Source organism: Megalobrama amblycephala, linkage group LG22, assembly GCF_018812025.1.
Source record: "Megalobrama amblycephala isolate DHTTF-2021 linkage group LG22, ASM1881202v1, whole genome shotgun sequence".
Classification (NCBI taxonomy): Eukaryota; Metazoa; Chordata; class Actinopteri; order Cypriniformes; family Xenocyprididae; genus Megalobrama; species Megalobrama amblycephala.
This window is the reverse complement of record NC_063065.1, coordinates 4666219-4685624: the sequence shown is the minus strand read 5'-3', so window position 1 is coordinate 4685624 and position 19406 is coordinate 4666219. Positions and strand designations below refer to the sequence as shown.

Here is a 19406-nt window from a genome sequence, read left to right as displayed (position 1 = left end):
TAAAATCAATCAAATGCAATTAACTAATCATCTAATAAGATTAAATATATAGTGTCTGTATAACATGTGTTTTTTATCAATTTTCAAGGCTTGTTTCTCTGTTCCATGGCTCAAGCTAAACAGGCCAATAAGAGCTCTTAATAACTACTATTATTCTTTTCTACTGTCTAATTAAAACATCTACAAATGTATAAAACTGATCAGAGATCAGGTAAAACCATAGGGAAAAGCCCATAGACAATAGAGTACCTCAGGGATGACGCGTTTTTGTTGGCCAACCCGGAAGTTAGCGGCGCACGGGTTCCCTCGGTTTAAAGCCTATGCATTTTTCCCACAGACTTTTGGAAAATCGCAGAAAATAAGCTCTGTGTTTAACAAAGGGTTATGACACTTACACGTTTTGTCTATCAAGATAATCTTTACAAGTTAAAACAACATAAATACATTTTGAAGCCTAAATAAAGTGGTCAGATATAAAAAGCTAACAGTAGGCTATAAACGGACTACAGCACACTATGGTCGCGGATCAACGTCGTCACCACCAAGCTTCCTCAAAGTGTATTTAAAAAACAACATTATTTAAAAACATGCTCGCTGATTATGATCTGTGCTGTGTATGAATACTAATAAACTTTTTCATGAGAAATGCTGTCCAAATGTCCCATTTTTAATGGTGACGTCTAAAGTCCCCGCCAAAGGAAGTAGTCCCTTTTAGCAATTTGTTAGCAACCGCCGATTTTAAGACACAGTAAAAGTTTAAAAAAATCACAAGCAGGTTATAACTGGTGTGTTTTATGTCATAGATCAAAACGTGAAAATATTTAGAGGCTTTGTTAACCACAGACCTTATTTCAGGTGATTTAGCAAAAACCCATTCAAAAAACCCATAGACTTTACGGCGTTGGAACCGGAGGCCCTAAAATGCTAACTTGCTTCCGGGTTTTGCCTACAAAAATGCGTCATCCCTGGGGTACTCTATAGTTCTCAGTGAATATATACATGATTCATGGGTTCACTTTATCATCACCCTCTACCGGTGAACCATTGATATTTCGAACTGTTTCGAAACAGTGATGACGTAATGAAGCCTCGTTTAATAAAATCACGTGACTTTGGCAGTTTGATACACGCTCCGAATCACTGATTCGAAACAAAAGATTCATGAAGCTTCGAAGCTTCATGAAGTAGTGTTTCGAAATCGGCCATCACTATGGAAACATAGCATGCTGAGGACATCTGCTGGTTAAAGCCATGTAAATGCAACAAGTACTGCAAAAACATGTTATAAACACTTTGAAACCGCAGTGCGTGAGCTTAGAATAAACACACCCCTGATAGCACATGTACATCTCTGATGAAGTGATCTTTAACAGACATCTTGCATCTCGTTCGTTGGTGTGGACGCAAATATAGTTATCTTTATAGTTATCGTTCTTGGTGTGAAAGGGTCTAAGACATTTTAAAACATCTGGGATTCATTGCATAGCAAAATATGAAAGCAAATGACATTGCAAAAAATGATGCCAGAGTTGTAGTGGCTGTATGAAGTCAAGATCTCAGAGGTGTAGAGAATCAAAATCATCATCCACTAAGCTCAAACAAACACAACACTGACCGTCTTCCTGTTCAGCACTGAACCTATTGGTTTTAGCGTTTCAAACTTTCTTTTTGTAAAATGTTTTGTTGAGAAATGCTTGCACTCATATTTCTTTACAATAAATGGCACTTGGTTTATTATTATGCACTTAACGCAAAGATATTTGTATGTTTTATGTGTGGCTGAAGAGATTTTGTGGTCTCTTTATATCAGTGAATATGCTTATGATACAGAAAGAACAAAGAAACATAATTTTATATAATCAGCTAACATTTAGATTAAATTCTTCCAAAGAAAGTCACTTTTAAAGTTTTTTGGTGTCTTCATGATCACAGACTCAGACAGATGTCTAGCAAAGACTGGCTTTATTGATTCTTATTAAATAATCTGATTTACAACATTTTCCAGAGTATTTTCAATGTGAATGAATCATATTCCCAAAGCCAAGGGCATATTGAGTGTAATTCAATTGCATACATTAGATTGTATTTATAAAACAAAATCTCCAAAAACTAAAAAAAGCTTGCTGATTGTTTTAGCACACATTCGAGTGTACAGATTCCCTTCTATGAGTTTGATTATCATCAGATCATTAGTTATAGTAATAAGTAGCAGCCTGATTGGTCCTCTGCTTAGAGAGCGCCCAGAGTTTGACCAGGTGTGTTTGGTGTCAGGTGTATTCACACAGGTGTCCGCAGCCGGCCGGACAGTGTTTCGACTGTTTCAGCCACTCCATCACATGTTCCAGGTGTCCTCCGTGACTGCAGCCTTGACACCACACAAACAAGCCTTTGACCACGTGATGGCAAACCGCACACACACTCGCACACTGGTGGCACCTATGGAGGGATACAATACACACAATATATATATATATATATATATATATATATATATATATATATATATATATATATATATATATAGGGAATTTGTTTTTGCAATTTTTCCAAATGATTTTCCAAAATATTTTAAAGTATAATTTAAATTTTTGTATTAATTTATAATACATTAAATAAAATTAATTAACAAATGATATAATAGTAAATTATAATAATTTATTCACTATAATAATAATAATAATTTATAATTATAACATACATTTATTTATTATTATAATTATAATTTAAAATAATATATATTACATTTATTTATTTATAATGTGGACCCAAAATGTGTGTGTAATATATTACAGTGTGTGTATATATATATATATATATATATATATATATATATAAAAACACAAATAAATTTATTATTTATTTATGATATTATATATATATAATCATATATAATATACAAATATATATATATATATATATATATGTGTGTATATATGATAAATTCATTATTTATATATAAATTTATATATAATGAAATAATATAATAACTAAATAAATATACTAATATATAACTAATAATAATAATGTATAATTACAACTTAAATGTAATTTTATTGTAATATAAAATATTCATTTAATTTATTAATAATGCATTTTTAAAACCCAAAGAAAACCCAAAGTCATTTTAGTATCATTAATATACTATTAGAGTTTTTGTTAATATTTCGAATTACATTTTATTTTTATATTTTCTGTTTTAAATTTTAATAATTTTGTTTTGTTTTTCTTTATCATTTTTATTATATATTTATATATATATATATATATATATATATATATATATATATATATATATATATATATATATAATGTCTAGGTAATGTTTATTTTATTTAGAGTAATGAATATGTTTTTTATGGTTTTAGTTTTAGTTAACAATACAAAAAACAATATATACATAACAGAGAAAACAAATGCACCTTTAAATCACCTTTTCACTAATGTTGAACTGAATGATTTTGAAAGACAAGATAAAAGTCATTGCTTGGAGGTCGTACCTGTCACAGATCCAGCCCTTGTTGCTCATTGGTCGCTTGCAGTTGCTGCAGTTGATGTGTAAAGTGGTGGACGCTTGATTTAGACACATGATGGCGCCGCACGTGCTCAGTTTGATCACCTCGTTGCTGACGTTCCACAACTCGAACCGCTGCAGCAGGTCGATGTAGGACATATACCAGTGTTCCTGAAAAACAAACATGCCTGTCTAGTGCGTTTGCATAGAAAAACAATGAGAAATAGCGCAGTGGAATCGGAAAACGCAAACTGTGTGATACAAAAGACAGGATAGAAGCACAGGCTAAATACCCGGATGAGCAGTCATTACACAGTGTTACTATTGACAAGGGTCATTATCAGGAAATAACTGACCTCAGAATGTTACGACTGACCAATCAGAATAAAGCATTTCTGATTGCGATGTGCAATAAAGCAGTTCTTAGACACACGCTCTGCCTCACCTGTGTGAGTTCGTCGATCTCCTTACGGATGCGATCGCCCAGCACGATCAGCACGGACACGGCCATCTGCACGTCGCCCTGCTCGGCGTAGTAACACAGCATCTCCTTCACAATGGGGCAGAAGAACTTGGGCGGCAGGTGGGGCGAGAAAAGCAGCTGCGAGACGGAAATGAGACTGATGGACTCCATGGGAGTCAGGCATGTGCTCTCGGCCTCGCTGCCGCTCACGTGGGGCGACTCGGGCTTCTCCTGCACCGGCTCCGGGGCCGAGGGATGGTCCATGATCTCGTGGCGTAACGGGAACGCCTCCTGAGGGAGCAGGTACTCGGGCTCCTCTGCTGGACAGAACAAAATCTTTAGTTTTTCTCTATTTATATATGACGGACATGTGAGATGTGTCAGAGGTGTCGACTAACCTGCCTGGTTGTCGTGTTCCATGCTGTAGAGATCATCATCATCAAGTTCGGCATCTCCAAACAGATACTCCGCCTGACCCTCACTGCCCTCCGTCTCCTCGTTCTCTGCACACAGAAACAGAGCTCTTTATCCACTTTTTAAGTGTTTGTAAGGTTTTCCTGGCAGCTAAAACTCTGGGCTGACAGCTGAAGAGGCCGTGGAGACACTGGCGGAGTGAACCATAATTACTAGAATCAAAATTCATCACTATAATAACTGAGCCCCTGAGCCAAGCCATTAACCCTGAGGTGTTTAAAGGGTTAGTTCACCAAAAAAGACAATTCTGTCATCATTTCCAGGTCGTTCCCAACCTGTATGACTTTTTGTCTTCTGTGGAACATGTTTAGAAGATTGTTCAAGTTGCTCTTTTCAATACAATGCAAACATATAGTGACCAGGAGCATAAGTTTCCTGAAGTCATATGATTGCTTTTCTAGAAGAACAGAATGAAATTTAAGACTCATTGACAATCATGTAGGTTTGGAACGACGTAAGTATATTCATCATAAAAACGGCCATCGAGTTTTAAGATTTTATTAATTTACGTTTCTTTTTTATAAAAGGACATGGTGATGGAAAGATTTGAAAAATAGAAAAAAATATATAGAAAAATATATTTCAATGCTTTTCACATTTGAAAACATTCGCTCAAAACTTTGCACTTGCTCACAAAACTTTTGAGTTCATTGCGAGTAAATGCAAAGTTTCTTGGAAAATGCAAAGGTTTTGCGAACAAGCAAAGTTTCTCGGGAAAAGCAAAAGTTTGGGGAATGAATGCAAAGTTTTTTGGGAAGGAACGCAAAGTTTCTCAGGAAAAGCAAAGGTTTTGGGAACGAATGCAATGTTCTCGGGAAAAGAAAACGTTTTGGGAACGAATGCAAAGTTTCCCGAGAAACGCTAAGGTCTTGCGTGTGAATGCAAAGTTTCTAGGGAAAAGCAAAGGTTTTTGTAACGAACGCTAAGTTTCCCAGGAAACGCTAAGGTCTTGTGAGTGAACGCAAAGTTTCTCGGGAAAAGCAAAGATTTTGGGAATGAATGCAAAGTTTCCTGGGAAACGCAAAGGTCTTGTGTGTGAACGCAAAGTTTCTTGGGAAAAGCAAAAGTTTTCAGAATGAATGCAAAGTTTCCGGGGAAACGCAAAGGTCTTGTGTGTGAACGCAAAGTTTCTTGGGAAAAGCAAAAGTTTTGGGAATGAATGCAAAGTTTCCGGGGAAACGCAAAGGTCTTGTGTGTGAACGCAAAGTTTCTAGGGAAAAGCAAAGGTTTTTGTAACGAACGCTAAGTTTCCTGGGAAACGCAAAGGTCTTGTGAGTGAACGCAAAGTTTCTTGGGAAAAGCAAAGGTTTTGGGAATGAATGCAAAGTTTCCGGGGAAACGCAAAGGTCTTGCGTGTGAATGCAAAGTTTCTAGGGAAAAGCAAAGGTTTTTGTAACGAACGCTAAGTTTCCCAGGAAACGCTAAGGTCTTGTGAGTGAACGCAAAGTTTCTTGGGAAAAGCAAAGGTTTTGGGAATGAATGCAAAGTTTCTGGGGAAACGCAAAGGTCTTGTGTGTGAACGCAAAGTTTCTTGGGAAAAGCAAAAGTTTTGGGAATGAATGCAAAGTTTCTGGGGAAACGCAAAGGTCTTGTGTGTGAACGCAAAGTTTCTTGGGAAAAGCAAAGGTTTTTGTAACGAACGCTAAGTTTCCTGGGAAACGCAAAGGTCTTGTGTGTGAACGCAAAGTTTCTTGGGAAAAGCAAAAGTTTTGGGAATGAATGCAAAGTTTCCGGGAAACGCAAAGGTCTTGTGTGTGAACGCAAAGTTTCTAGGGAAAAGCAAAGGTTTTTGTAACGAACGCTAAGTTTCCTGGGAAACGCAAAGGTCTTGTGAGTGAATGCAAAGTTTCTTGGGAAAAGCAAAGGTTTTGGGAATGAATGCAAAGTTTCCGGGGAAACGCAAAGGTCTTGTGTGTGAACGCAAAGTTTCTAGGGAAAAGCAAAGGTTTTTGTAACGAACGCTAAGTTTCCTGGGAAACGCAAAGGTCTTGTGAGTGAACGCAAAGTTTCTTGGGAAAAGCAAAGGTTTTGGGAATGAATGCAAAGTTTCCGGGGAAACGCAAAGGTCTTGCGTGTGAATGCAAAGTTTCTAGGGAAAAGCAAAGGTTTTTGTAACGAACGCTAAGTTTCCCAGGAAACGCTAAGGTCTTGTGAGTGAACGCAAAGTTTCTTGGGAAAAGCAAAGGTTTTGGGAATGAATGCAAAGTTTCTGGGGAAACGCAAAGGTCTTGTGTGTGAACGCAAAGTTTCTTGGGAAAAGCAAAAGTTTTGGGAATGAATGCAAAGTTTCTGGGGAAACGCAAAGGTCTTGTGTGTGAACGCAAAGTTTCTTGGGAAAAGCAAAGGTTTTTGTAACGAACGCTAAGTTTCCTGGGAAACGCAAAGGTCTTGTGTGTGAACGCAAAGTTTCTTGGGAAAAGCAAAAGTTTTGGGAATGAATGCAAAGTTTCCGGGGAAACGCAAAGGTCTTGTGTGTGAACGCAAAGTTTCTTGGGAAAAGCAAAGGTTTTTGTAACGAACGCTAAGTTTCCTGGGAAACGCAAAGGTCTTGTGAGTGAATGCAAAGTTTCTTGGGAAAAGCAAAGGTTTTGGGAATGAATGCAAAGTTTCCGGGGAAACGCAAAGGTCTTGTGTGTGAACGCAAAGTTTCTCGGGAAAAGCAAAGATTTTGGGAATGAATGCAAAGTTTCCTGGGAAACTAAAAGGTCTTGTGTGTGAACGCAAAGTTTCTCGGGAAAAGCAAAGATTTGGGGAATGAATGCAAAGTTTCCTGGGAAACGCAAAGGTCTTGTGAGTGAACACAAAGTTTCTTGGGAAAAGCAAAGGTTTTTGTAACGAATACAAAGTTTCCCGGGAAACGCATAGGTCCCACGTGTGAACGAAAAGTTTCTTGGGAAAAGCAAAGGTTTTTGTAACGAACGCTAAGTTTCCTGGAAACGCAAAGGTCTTGTGTGTGAACGCAAAGTTTCTCAGAAAAGCAAAGGTTTTTGTAACGAATACAAAGTTTCCCGGGAAACGCATAGGTCTTGCGTATGAACGAAAAGTTTCTTGGGAAAAGCAAAGGTTTTTGTAACGAACGCTAAGTTTCCTGGAAATGCAAAGGTCTTGTGTGTGAACGCAAAGTTTCTCGGAAAAGCAAAGGTTTTTGTAATGAACACTAAGTTTCCTGGGAAACACTAAGGTCTTGTGAGTGAACGCAAAGTTTCTTGGGATAAGCAAAGGTTTTGGGAATGAATGCAAAGTTTCCTGGGAAATGCAAAGGTTTTTGTAACGAATGCAAAGTTTCCCGGGAAACGCAAAGGTCTTGCGTATGAACGCAAAGTTTCTTGGGAAAAGCAAAGGTTTTTGTAACGAACGCTAAGTTTCCTGGGAAACGCTAAGGTCTTGTGAGTGAACGCAAAGTTTCTCGGGAAAGCAAAGGTTTTGGGAACGAACGCAAAGTTTCTTGGGAAAAGCAAAGGTTTTTGTAACGAACGCTAAGTTTCCCGGGAAACACAAAAGTCTTGCGAGTAAACAAAGTTTCTCGGGAAAGCAAAGGTTTTGGGAATGAATGCAAAGTCTCCCAGGAAACGCAAAGGTCTTACAAGTGAATGAAAAGCTTCTCAGAAAAGCAAAAGTCTTGGGAATGAATGCAAAGTTTCTCAGGAAATGCAAAGGTTTTGGGAGTGAAAGCAATGTTTCTCGGGAAAACACAAAGGTTTTGCAAGCATATACAACATTTCTTGGGTAAACACAAAGTTTCTCTGGGAATCACAAAATTTTGTGAACAAAAGCAAAGTTTCTCAGGAAATGCAGAAGTTTTGAGAGCAAGCACAATGCTTACACTGTAAACACAATCCAACTGACTGTATCTTGGTAAAACATCAACAAACACATTGCAGTTTTCTGTCTCACCGTCATTGTTGTTAAGGTTGGTCTCCAGGCTGTGTATGTTGTCTTGTCTGTTTTCTTTGTTTCTCTCATTGAGAGCAGCGCTCATCTCCTTCATACTGAAGCTACAGTACAGGATGCAGATAAAAGACAGAACTGAGCAATGCTGAGGTTGGGATTCAGAAAACAAAAATCACATTGGGTAATATCAGTACCTGTTGACGAGCGGAAGGTTTCCTGACTTATTCAGATTGTGATTGGTTGACAAGGATGGATTAGCTGGCTCGGAAAACATAATTCGCAGCATCGTCCATGTGGTCGATTCCTGTATAGCACACAAACACAAATCAAAACTCAATAACAGTCCTCTAAAAGGGTTTATGAGGGGGTTTGTGAACTGATGAAAAGCTAATAATTAAAAATGTAAATTTTATTAAAATAAATAAATAATTTTTAATTTGTAAATATGTTTAATTTTACTTTTTAAAATAAAAAATTATCACTAAAATAATAAAAATGAAATTAAATCAAAATGATACAGAGATGTTTTATTTGCTTATCTGCATGTCATGTGACACCAGAAAACCAACATCAGAGCTGGAGAACATAATACATATTACAATGTATCAACAATGACAAATTTGATTTATTTAGGAAAATATGGAAGCCTGTATTAGACCACTAGAGAATACACTGGTCTTATGCACTGTATCAGATTTTCGTAACTTTTTTAAAGTAATTTTTTAAAATATATTTTTTATTTAGTTTATCTATTTTTCTTTATGTCTTCTTGATGACATCTTTTGAGATGCCAAACCTTCTAGTATTTTACGTATCAGGGATATTTATCTTTGACAATTTTTACATTATTTTGTTTGTTGCCACTTATTTCGATATGTTAGAATGTATCGTACTGTTGTTTCCCTGTTTGGACCTCATGTTCGTTGAAGTGTATGCCTTCAGAAACCTAAGTTTATAAAAAACAAACCTAAAGTTTATAAAAAAAAAATAAAAAAACACCAGAGAACCATGAACATGCAAATGTGTTGTTAAATTATTACAATATAAACATAAAATCTCAGGGGGGACTTCAAGTTAAAGGGGTCCTTGACTATGATTTCACTTTTTTAACTTTAGTTAGTGTGTAATGTTGCTGTTTGTGCATAAACAACATCTGCAAAGTTACAACACTCAAAGTTCAATGCAAAGGGAGATATTTCCTTTTAAAGAATTTGCTTTTTAAGGACTACAACAAACGGCTGGTAGGGACTACAACTAGATTCTTCCCGGGTTGGTGACATCACAAACCCCAAAATTTACATAAACCCCGCCCCCGAGAACACACAACAAAGGGGGTGGGGCCATGTTGGGCTGCTTTAGAGAAGAGGAAGAGTTGTTGTAGTAGAGTGTTGTCATGCCGTCATTTTACGCTGGACTGCTTCACAAACGAGGGTCAATTCAACTCTGGATTTGCACAAAAGATTAACATGACGGCACATGCCAGTCGATGAGTTGAATCAACTCCACAGCAACTACATAAATTTATCCACTAACCATTCAGAAACGTCCAGTTTCATTCTAAAAGTTGTAACTTCTTCCTGAGTCTCTCCATCAGTGTCGACTCCGGTTTGAACAATGTAAGGCTGAACACCGTTACTGACAATCCTCATTTTGGCTGCATCTTGTGAAAAGGGGCATAATAGGTCCCCTTTAATATTTTAAATCAAAGTGCTTTAGCGGACAAAACAAGTACCTGCAGTCTGTTGAGTTTCTTGGCGACCTGAGCGTTGTGCTCACAGAGCTCGGCGAAGGGTTTCCCGCTAAGCAGGTAACTCTGCGCGGTGCTAATGAACCAGTCCATGCCGACGCTGCTGCCCGCTTCACTCTCAAACACACTGAGCGCGCTGGACACCTGCGCAAACTGCGCCGTCACATCGGGCTTCTTGAAGAAGAAGATGGGGTACCGCCGATCGCCGCCTGGGTAGGTTTTACGCCCCACGTCCCCTACAGAAGGGGGAGCTATTAAGAAAGACAATATTCTGATAAGAAATCAATGTCGATAAACATTTTAGACTTTATCTGGGTCACTCACCGGTCATCAGACTCTCTTTAGCAGCAAACGCCAGGTCGCCGAACAACCCGAAACAGAGTCCTTCAGGGTTGGCGCGGTCGACGGGCCTGCTGGCGTCTTTAAACATGTGCTGGTACAGAGTGCTGTCCTTGGACCCCGACAGAAGGAATTCGGAGTCATGCTGGTGCCGCCACACGATTCCCGTGGTCACGTCTTTGTGCTCCTCGAACGTGGCGAAGGGGATGAACGGCCGGCGGACGTCCCACACGTAGATGTTGTGGTCCACCATCATGGAGCAGGTGGCCAGGTGATAGCGCCGCTCCGGACGCCACTTCACTCTGGCCACCGACGCAATGGTCTGAACGCAGTAGATCTCCTTCACGCGATTGGTCGACATGTCCCAGACTTTCACCATCTTGTCACGTCCGCCTGTGGCGAGCCAACCCCTACAAGACACAGACAAGACTTATGTATACACAATAGAGCCAAAGAGGTTGAAGTTAATGTGTAACCTTTTACCAACTGAAATTAGACAAAACATCTTTTTAAGTTAGCTAAGATGAGATATTTTAAGTTTCTAACAAATTCTTTAGAATTTTACTATTATGACTTTTGTTTACTTCTTATTTTGTCTTTCTTTTTTTTTTTTACATTTTCACTTTTTTAAGTTTCTTTAGTCATTATAATTGTACTACTATTATTATATTATCTTCTTTTTGTATTTTCATTTTAAGTCTCTTAAGTCATACATTAGAATTTTACTATTATTATTATTTTTATTATTATTTCCTTCTCATTCCTCTTCCTTTTTTAAATCTTCACTTTTTTAAGTTGAAGTCATTATTTAGAATTTTACTAATATAATTATTATAATAATTATCATTATTATTATTTCCTTATTTTATCTTCCTTTTTAAAATGTTCACTTTTATTAAGTTTCTTAAGTCATTATTTAGAATTTTACTATTATTATTGTTACTACTGTATTTCCTTTTATTTTATCTTCCTTTTTTAATTTTTACTTTTTTAAGTTTACATCATTATTTTTTAATAATAATAATAATAATAATTGTAATAATAATAATAATAATTATTATTATTCTTTAAGTTTTTTAAGTTTAAGAATTGTATTATTGTTATTATTTCCTTCTTATTATATCATCCTTTTTTAATTTTAACTTTTTTAAGTTTCTTATTTCATTATTTAGAATTTTATAATAATAACAGTAAAAATAATTATCATTATTCTTTCAATTTTTTTAAGTAAGAATTTTATTATTGTTATTATTATTTCCTTCTTATTTTTTCTTCCTTTTTTAAATGTGCACTTATGAACTTTACATCATTATTTAGACTTTTACTATTATAATTATTATAATAATAATTATTATCATTATTACCATTTCCTTCTCCTTTTATCTTTCCTTTTTAATTGTTCACTTTTAAGTTTCTTAAGTCATTATTTAGAATTTTACTATTGTTATTTTTACTATTTCCTTTTTATTTTATCTTTCTTTTTAATTTTTTAGTTTTGTAAGTTTCATATTTCATTATTTATAATTTTATAATAACAATAATAATAATAATAATAATTCTTTAAATCTTTTAAGTTTAGGAATTTTATTATTGTTATTATTATTTCCTTTTCATTTTATATTATTTTATTTTAATGTTCTTGTTTATTGCTCGTTTTTCTGTATTTTTATATGCAGGCCTGTAAAGCACTGAGTGGCACATATTAAAGGTGCCATACAAATACAAATGTACTATTATTACGATTAGTTTCGTTAAGTGTGCACACACCTGTCCTCAGGGTGCCAGTCACAGCAGAAGACGGGGCCAGTGTGCGCGGTAAACATCCTCTCGTAACGGTCGGGTCTGCGGATGTCCCACAGCTGCACGTTTCCATTCTCGAACGAGGCCGCAAAGGTGAAATAATCCTTCATACTGAACTGCACATCTCTCACGCTCTCAGACTGACCTGCAGAAACACAGATTGATGTTCACATTGATTGTGTACAGCTTCCATATCTGAAGCATCAAATAAGAATCTATTTAGTGTCTAAGAAGCTCCAGATTTGCTTCTTAAATTAAAGTGCATTGAAAATAGCTCCTCAGATGGTGTTTATGGCTTTTTAATGTCATTTTTTGGGTGAATTATTACTTTTAAATGTACATACTTCAGCTTATGCAGATGTTGTAGAAAAGTCAGAGATGCTCATCTGCACACAAGATTGTACATACCAGAAAACGTGCTGACGCTTTCCTTCTTTCGCAGGTCAAAACACTTCATGAATCCGTCCTGAGAGCCGGACAGCAGCATGTTCACCTCAGTAGGGTGAAAACAGACCTTGTTGACCGTGCGCTTGTGCTCTGTGAACAACTGCTCCTGTTTGTTACGGCACGGCCGCGCCAGGTTCCACGTCACCACGGCTCCGTTAGTGGCGGCGGTGGCCAACAGGTTCTCCTCCATCTGATGCCACATGACGTCCGCACAGCTGAAGTTCAGCGAGGGTTTGCGCCCCACGCGCAGGTTCAGACGCTCCACGAAACCGTCTTCCTCCAGACCGTATATCTTGAAGATATTTCGCCCAGCAACCACCACCTGAAACAAAAAGTTAACAAGTTAACTGTATCTATATTTTCTAGATATTTACCATATTACTTGTAATAATTGCATTAATGAGATCATTGTTTCTGCCTAAATGAATACATGATGTTAGATGACTGCATGATTTGCATTATCTGCATTTCTGACATATGGAGATTACTTGGAAACAGTCACCTCTGATAACAGATCACTCTAAATTGTAATGCAGAAACATGCATTTTCTGTAAAGCTGCTTTGAAACTATATATTTTGTGAAAAGCGCTACACAAATAAATGTGAATTGAATTGAATATCTAATGACATTACCAAAAAGTAGTATTTAAATATGAATTTTTATTATTGACAATTAATTATTGATTGACAGATTGAATATTAATTTACATATTGATAACAATATAAATTACAAATACAAATTACTACGATATACAAAAATTGTATTTTAAATATTAATTTTTATTATTGACAATTAATTATTGAATAATTAATTATTGATTGACAGATTGAATATTGATTTACATATTAATGACAATATAAATTACAAATACAAATTACTATGATTTACAAAAATAGTATTTTAAATATTAATTTTTATTTTTGACAATTAATTAAATAATTAATTATTGATTGACAGACTGAATATTAATTTACATATTAATAACAATAAAAATTACAAATAAAAATTACTACGATGTACAAAACATTTAATTTTAAATATTACTATTTATTATTGACAATTAATTATTGAATAATTAATTATTGACTGACAGATTGAATATTAATTTATACATTAATAACAATCTAAATTAAAAAACAAATAACTACGATGTACAAAAAATAGTATTTTAAATATTAATTTTTATTATTGACAATTAATTATTGGATATTTAATTACTGATTGACAGATTGAATATTAATTTATATATTAATAACAATATAAATTACTACGATATGGAAAAAAATGTATTTTAAATATTAATTTTTATTATTGACAATTAATTATTCAATAATGAATTATTGACTGACAGATTGAATATTAATTTACATATTAATAACAATAGAATTTATAAATACAAATTACTATAATATACAAAAATGGTAATTTTTATTATAGACAATTAATTATGGAATAATTAATTATTGATTGAAAGATTGAATATTAATTTACATATTAATAACAATATAAATTACAAATACAAATTACTACAATATACACATTAAAAAATAAATAAATAGGTAACCTTTTACAATAAGGTCCCATTACTTAACATTAATTAATGCATTAACTAACAATAAGCAATATAATTGTTACAGTAATTATTAATCTTTATTAACATAACATTCATTTTGAGTTCATTGTTAGCTCAAGTCCATTAAATAATATTAACAGATACAACTTATGATTTTAATAATGTGTTAGTAAATGTTGAAATGAACATTAACTAAGATTAATAAATGCTATGATGTTAGTTAATGCAACTAATGCAATTAACTATATTATTAACTATATCTTCTACTTCAAAATTTCACATTTAATTCAATGTGTTACTTGTTGTTTCTTTGTAATTATTTGTGAAATTTACTAGCAATATCTGAGTGAAAACTGTTTAAAAGATTTTTTTTTTAATTCAGTGCTTCTCTTTGAAATGGGCTACATTTAAAAACCACAAAAAATACAATACCTGCGAAGCATCCCGACACACGCTGATGGCGTTGGCAGGAGCATCCAGGTGGCAAAACATGGTACGGCCACTGATGGAGCTGACCTTGGTCATCTTCTCCATCTCAAGCTGCAGAATACAGAGAAACAGGAGATGAGAGAGATGCAGTTCCTTCTCTGGCCAGCAGGTGGAGGACAGATTCATAACACGAACATCTCATGGTTGGAGGTGCATTTATCTCATCTTATACATTTAAACATGCATGAATAAAGTAAGCAGTTCACACTTACGCTTTGTGTGTTGATAAAAACACTTCAAATAACCTCCAACCTTTGGGACCTTTGGGAAAATGAGGCCAGAAACAGCAAACACATTTCATCAATGTATTTATTATTTCAAAAACAAATATACATGAATGATTAAACTATTCTTTAAAGATCATATTTCAATAAGTAGATCATTCGATTTTTTTGTTTTTTTGTTTTATTATTCTAGAAATGATTTGCGGTGGTAAAATGACAAACATCTAAGGGATTATTAATGTTCTTATTTAAAGGATTAGTTCACTTTCAAATAAAAATTTCCTGATAATTTACTCACCCCCATGTCTTCCAACATGTTCATGTCTTTCTCTCTTCAGTCGAAAAGAAATTAAGGTTTTTGATGAAAACATTCCAGGATTTTTCTCCATATAGTGGACTTCACTGGAGCCCAAACGGCTGAAGGTCAAAATTAGTTTCAGTGCAGCTTCAAAGGGCTTTAAACGATACTAGACGAGGAATAAGGGTCTTATCTAGAGAAACCATCGGTCATTTTCAAAAAAATTTTTTTTATACATTTTAACCATAAATGCCATAAATGTTCAAAGTTTGAACTAAACTGTTATTGACAATACGCTAGTGCAAGTATATAACAATTAATACACTTAGCAGTGTCTACACTGCTGGAATTCTAATAGAGAAGAAGAAGAGAGCTAGTGCAAGATGAGCATTTATGGTTAAAATGTATAAAATTTTAATTGTTTTTTAGAAAATGAGTGATGGTTTCTCTAGATAAGACTCTTATTCCTCGTCTGGGATCATGTAGAACGCTTTGAAGCTGCAGTGAAACTGACATTTGGACCTTCAACCGTTTGGAGTCCATTGAAGTCCACTATACAGAGAAAAATCCTGGAATGTTTTTATCAAAAACTTTCATTTCTTCTCGACTGAAGAAAGAAAGACATGAACATCTTGGATGACATGGGGGTGAGTAAATTATCAGGAAATTTTAATTTGAAAGTGAACTAATCCTTTAAATTCAGGGTTTTTTATCTCACCGTCTGTGTTGGTCAAGCTCAGCTCAAGACGAAAAAATCCACCTCACGTGACATCACGCACACATCCACGCGAGCGCGTGCAACATCTTGATATGGAATTACACACCGACCTGCAGAACAGAAACATAGCAGCAAAATCACTGGCAGAGAAGCTTTATTAATACAAGTTCAACGCAATTTTAGAAATCATATTAGCAGTAAAACTCAAGTGAGATGCTGAGGTGATTTTATACGAGTTTATAAAATCTTTTTTCTATATTTTATGTAATTGAAATAATAAGGATTTGAACTATTCATAATCACCATTCATACTGGCCGACTGGAGCTTCGAGGTTATAAAAATGAAACATTTTTATTATTTTACAGCTGTATTACTTATGCGTGGAATAATATATGTGCTAAATATGAGTCCTTTAGAGCTCTTACACAACAAAAGTGTCACACAGCTTCAGAAACACCTCAATATAGCAGTAATAACTCCTGCCGCTCGAGTTCATAATTCAGCTTATCATGTTTCCGAACATGAATGTTCAACTGTAGTATGAGTTTAGATATTACTGAAATATCCGCGCAGAACTTACCCTTTTAAAAACAAATGTGTCCGTTCAAGAGAAGCGGATGTAGAATTATTGTTTACGTTTGCCGCTGACGTCACCTCCCGTCGCATGGCGCGCGCTGGTTCAGTCAAGCTGCTCTAGTGTGTCAGACTGCAGGAGACTAGAAAAGAGCTGCATAATTTGTTAAAACGCCTTTAAAAGTTCACACAACGGACTGTTTATCATAACACATCCTGGTATGATAATGTGCTGTTATTTGGCTTGCTTGTTTGAGATCTGCAGTGAATGTTATAAACTGAATTATCTTTCTCTCTCAGTCATGTCTGTGGAGGGGAGTCTGTTTGACTGTGAAGATCCAGCTGTATGGAGAGGGATTCATGGAAAATACTGGACTGTGATTGAAGCAAAATCAGCTGTGAAGGGCAAGACTTCTGGAAAGCTCTTGCAGCTGGACAAATGGTTTGAGTTCTTACAAACACACAGCTAAAATTTATTTTTATGTTCATTATTGTATTTATTTGCATAGAATTGCATAATAATTTATTTAATTAATAATCTTTATTACTAATTATATTATACTAAATACTAGTATGATATACTAAAACATTTTAAAATAATAGAAAACAGTTATTTTAAGTTGTAATTATGTATGATTGTATTGTATGTATATATATATATATATATATATATATATATATATATATATATATATATATAAAAAAAAAAAAAAAAACTTGTAAATAATTTTTATATATATATTTTAATAGTGTGCGTGTATATATATATATATATATATATATATATATATATATATATATATATATATATATATATATACACACACTATTACTATTACTTTAATAGTAAAAATTAATAAAAAATAAATTATATATTATATAAATTATATATAATTTTAAATACATTAAATATATATATATATATATATATATATATATATAAATTTAATTTATGAGAAACTAATGACAGGGTTTCAAAAATTTAATATATTAATAATCATATTAATTACAAACATAAATGACAAATATATACATTTAAAATAATTATATAAAATAAAATTTAAATTATAAATTATATAGATTATAAAATATTGTGATAATTTTATTATTTGAATTCATAATTTTTGCCTTATCATAATTATCAATTAACATGCAGTTTGACAACCTTAAATAAGGCTTATCTAGTATTAACTCTACATTTAAAAGGTCATGTGAACAACTACAAAAATAAAAACTGAGTTCTCACAAACACCTGAAATGTCTTTTTATGTTTATTGTATTTGCATCAGAATATAATTGAATATTAATTTATGTATTAATAATCATATTATTTACAAATATAAATTACTCAAATATTTACATTTAAAATTAACAATGAATTATAGGAATTAAAATATTGTTAAATTATAAATTATATACATTTTAAAATATTTTTATTAATTTTAGCCTACTCATCATAATTACCAGCTAACATGCAATTTGACACCTGAAATGCAGCTTCTCTAGAAAAAATAGACTCGAGTTCTCAGAAACACACGCCTAAAATGTCTTTTTATGTTCGTTATTGTATTTGCATCACAATATAATGCAATTGCAGGAAATCTTAGTGCCATTGTCTGTCTTTTCCAGGTTTCAGGAGGAGCTGCCCGCAGCGATCTCGGCTCGATCTCAGCGTTCCCTCAAACATGCTGAGCTCGTCAAGATCATGGAGTGGAAACTGACTGTAAGCACAATAGAAATAGATTCACACTCTACGTAATTAGCAAGAAACATGATGCCGGAAATAGGCAAGTGGCTCATTGGTTGCACGCAGTGACGTTCACTCCTATGACATCAGTTCACACACAAATGTGCATTGCTCTTTTTGATAATTGATGATGATGAGGGCTGCTTCCTCTCAGAAAGGGAAGTTCAGGCCACGTCTGCAGCAGCTCATTGGCTCGAACAGCGAGGAGGCGGTTCAGAGCTCGACCAGCAAAGCATTCGGTTTGTTGCCCGATGTCCAGGCGGCAATTACAGAGCTGTGCAAACTCAAAGGTGTCGGGCCAGCAACGGCATCAGGTACACACACCTATCAAATCATGCATGCATGCAATAACTGTAACAATACATGTTTAAACCACATCAAACTGTCTCTGTCAGCCGTGTTGGCAGCCGGAGCTCCAGGTGAGGTGGCCTTCATGGCTGATGAAGCTGTGGAGAGCATCGCCGAGCTCAGACCGGTCGAGTACACAGCCAAACATTATGCACTTTTCCTCCAGAAAATGCTACATAAATCATCCCAGCTTAATAAAGGTAAGACACACGTTAAGCTTAAATATTTCTTTATTAGGATCTTACTATATTATTTATTTCCTGTCTCAGTGGACGGCCAGCAGGACTGGACTCCTCACAGGGTGGAGCAGTGTTTATGGGCTTGGGCGGTGGCCAATCAGATTCAGCCCTCTTTAATACAGGAATTCAATCTGATGGATGCAACACACACAGTGACCAATCAGAAGCCAGAGAAGAGGAAGACAGCTGATGAAAAGCCATCGAAGAGACTGAAGACTACACGATCTTAAAGTCAGTTTGTGCACTTCTCTGCATTTGCCTTAGTGTTGACATGCAATATTGTCAATATATTCCTTTGCAAAAGTATCTTTTTTTGAGAGAGACAACATTTTACAGTTTCTCTTCTGAATTTGTTATTGTTTATGTATAGATGTTTTAATAAAGCAATAAAAACTTTGTAAAAATTAAAAAAATTTAATGGCCTGAAAGATACTTTGTTGTACTGTATATACATACACCATTTAAAATAACGCTTTTATTTCAATATATTTTAAAATGTAATTTATTTCTGTGATGGCAAAG

At 34.6% G+C, this 19406-nt stretch overlaps 2 protein-coding genes across 6 annotated transcripts; one reads left to right on the top strand and one right to left on the bottom strand.

Moving 5' to 3' along the window:
• Positions 1-1945: 1945 nt before the first annotated feature.
• wdr24 (WD repeat domain 24) lies at positions 1946-16584 on the bottom strand. 4 transcript variants are annotated; one of them, XM_048174731.1, is made up of 14 exons: positions 16558-16584; positions 15977-16086; positions 14949-14997; positions 14680-14787; positions 12634-12994; positions 12193-12370; positions 10411-10835; positions 10072-10337; positions 8534-8643; positions 8343-8443; positions 4373-4477; positions 3957-4294; positions 3498-3682; positions 1946-2436 (listed from the first exon to the last, which is right to left on the bottom strand). In XM_048174731.1, the coding sequence occupies exons 4-14, from the start codon at positions 14779-14781 to the stop codon at positions 2268-2270; spliced, it is 2340 nt and encodes a 779-aa protein (XP_048030688.1). In that variant the 5' UTR covers positions 14782-14787; positions 14949-14997; positions 15977-16086; positions 16558-16584; the 3' UTR covers positions 1946-2267. The 4 variants fall into 4 exon arrangements, with proteins under 4 accessions (XP_048030688.1, XP_048030690.1, XP_048030691.1 ...); XM_048174733.1 differs by having other exon boundaries at positions 3957-4291; XM_048174734.1 differs by having other exon boundaries at positions 10072-10322.
• LOC125257974 lies at positions 16059-19302 on the top strand. Of its 2 annotated transcripts, none has more exons than XM_048174737.1 (6): positions 16059-16197; positions 16851-16992; positions 18180-18273; positions 18452-18611; positions 18693-18845; positions 18915-19302. In XM_048174737.1, exons 2-6 carry the CDS (start codon positions 16853-16855, stop codon positions 19112-19114), a joined length of 747 nt encoding a protein of 248 aa, XP_048030694.1. In that variant the 5' UTR covers positions 16059-16197; positions 16851-16852; the 3' UTR covers positions 19115-19302. The 2 variants fall into 2 exon arrangements, with proteins under 2 accessions (XP_048030694.1, XP_048030693.1); XM_048174736.1 differs by lacking the exon at positions 16059-16197 and adding an exon at positions 16626-16769.
• Positions 19303-19406: the final 104 nt, after the last annotated feature.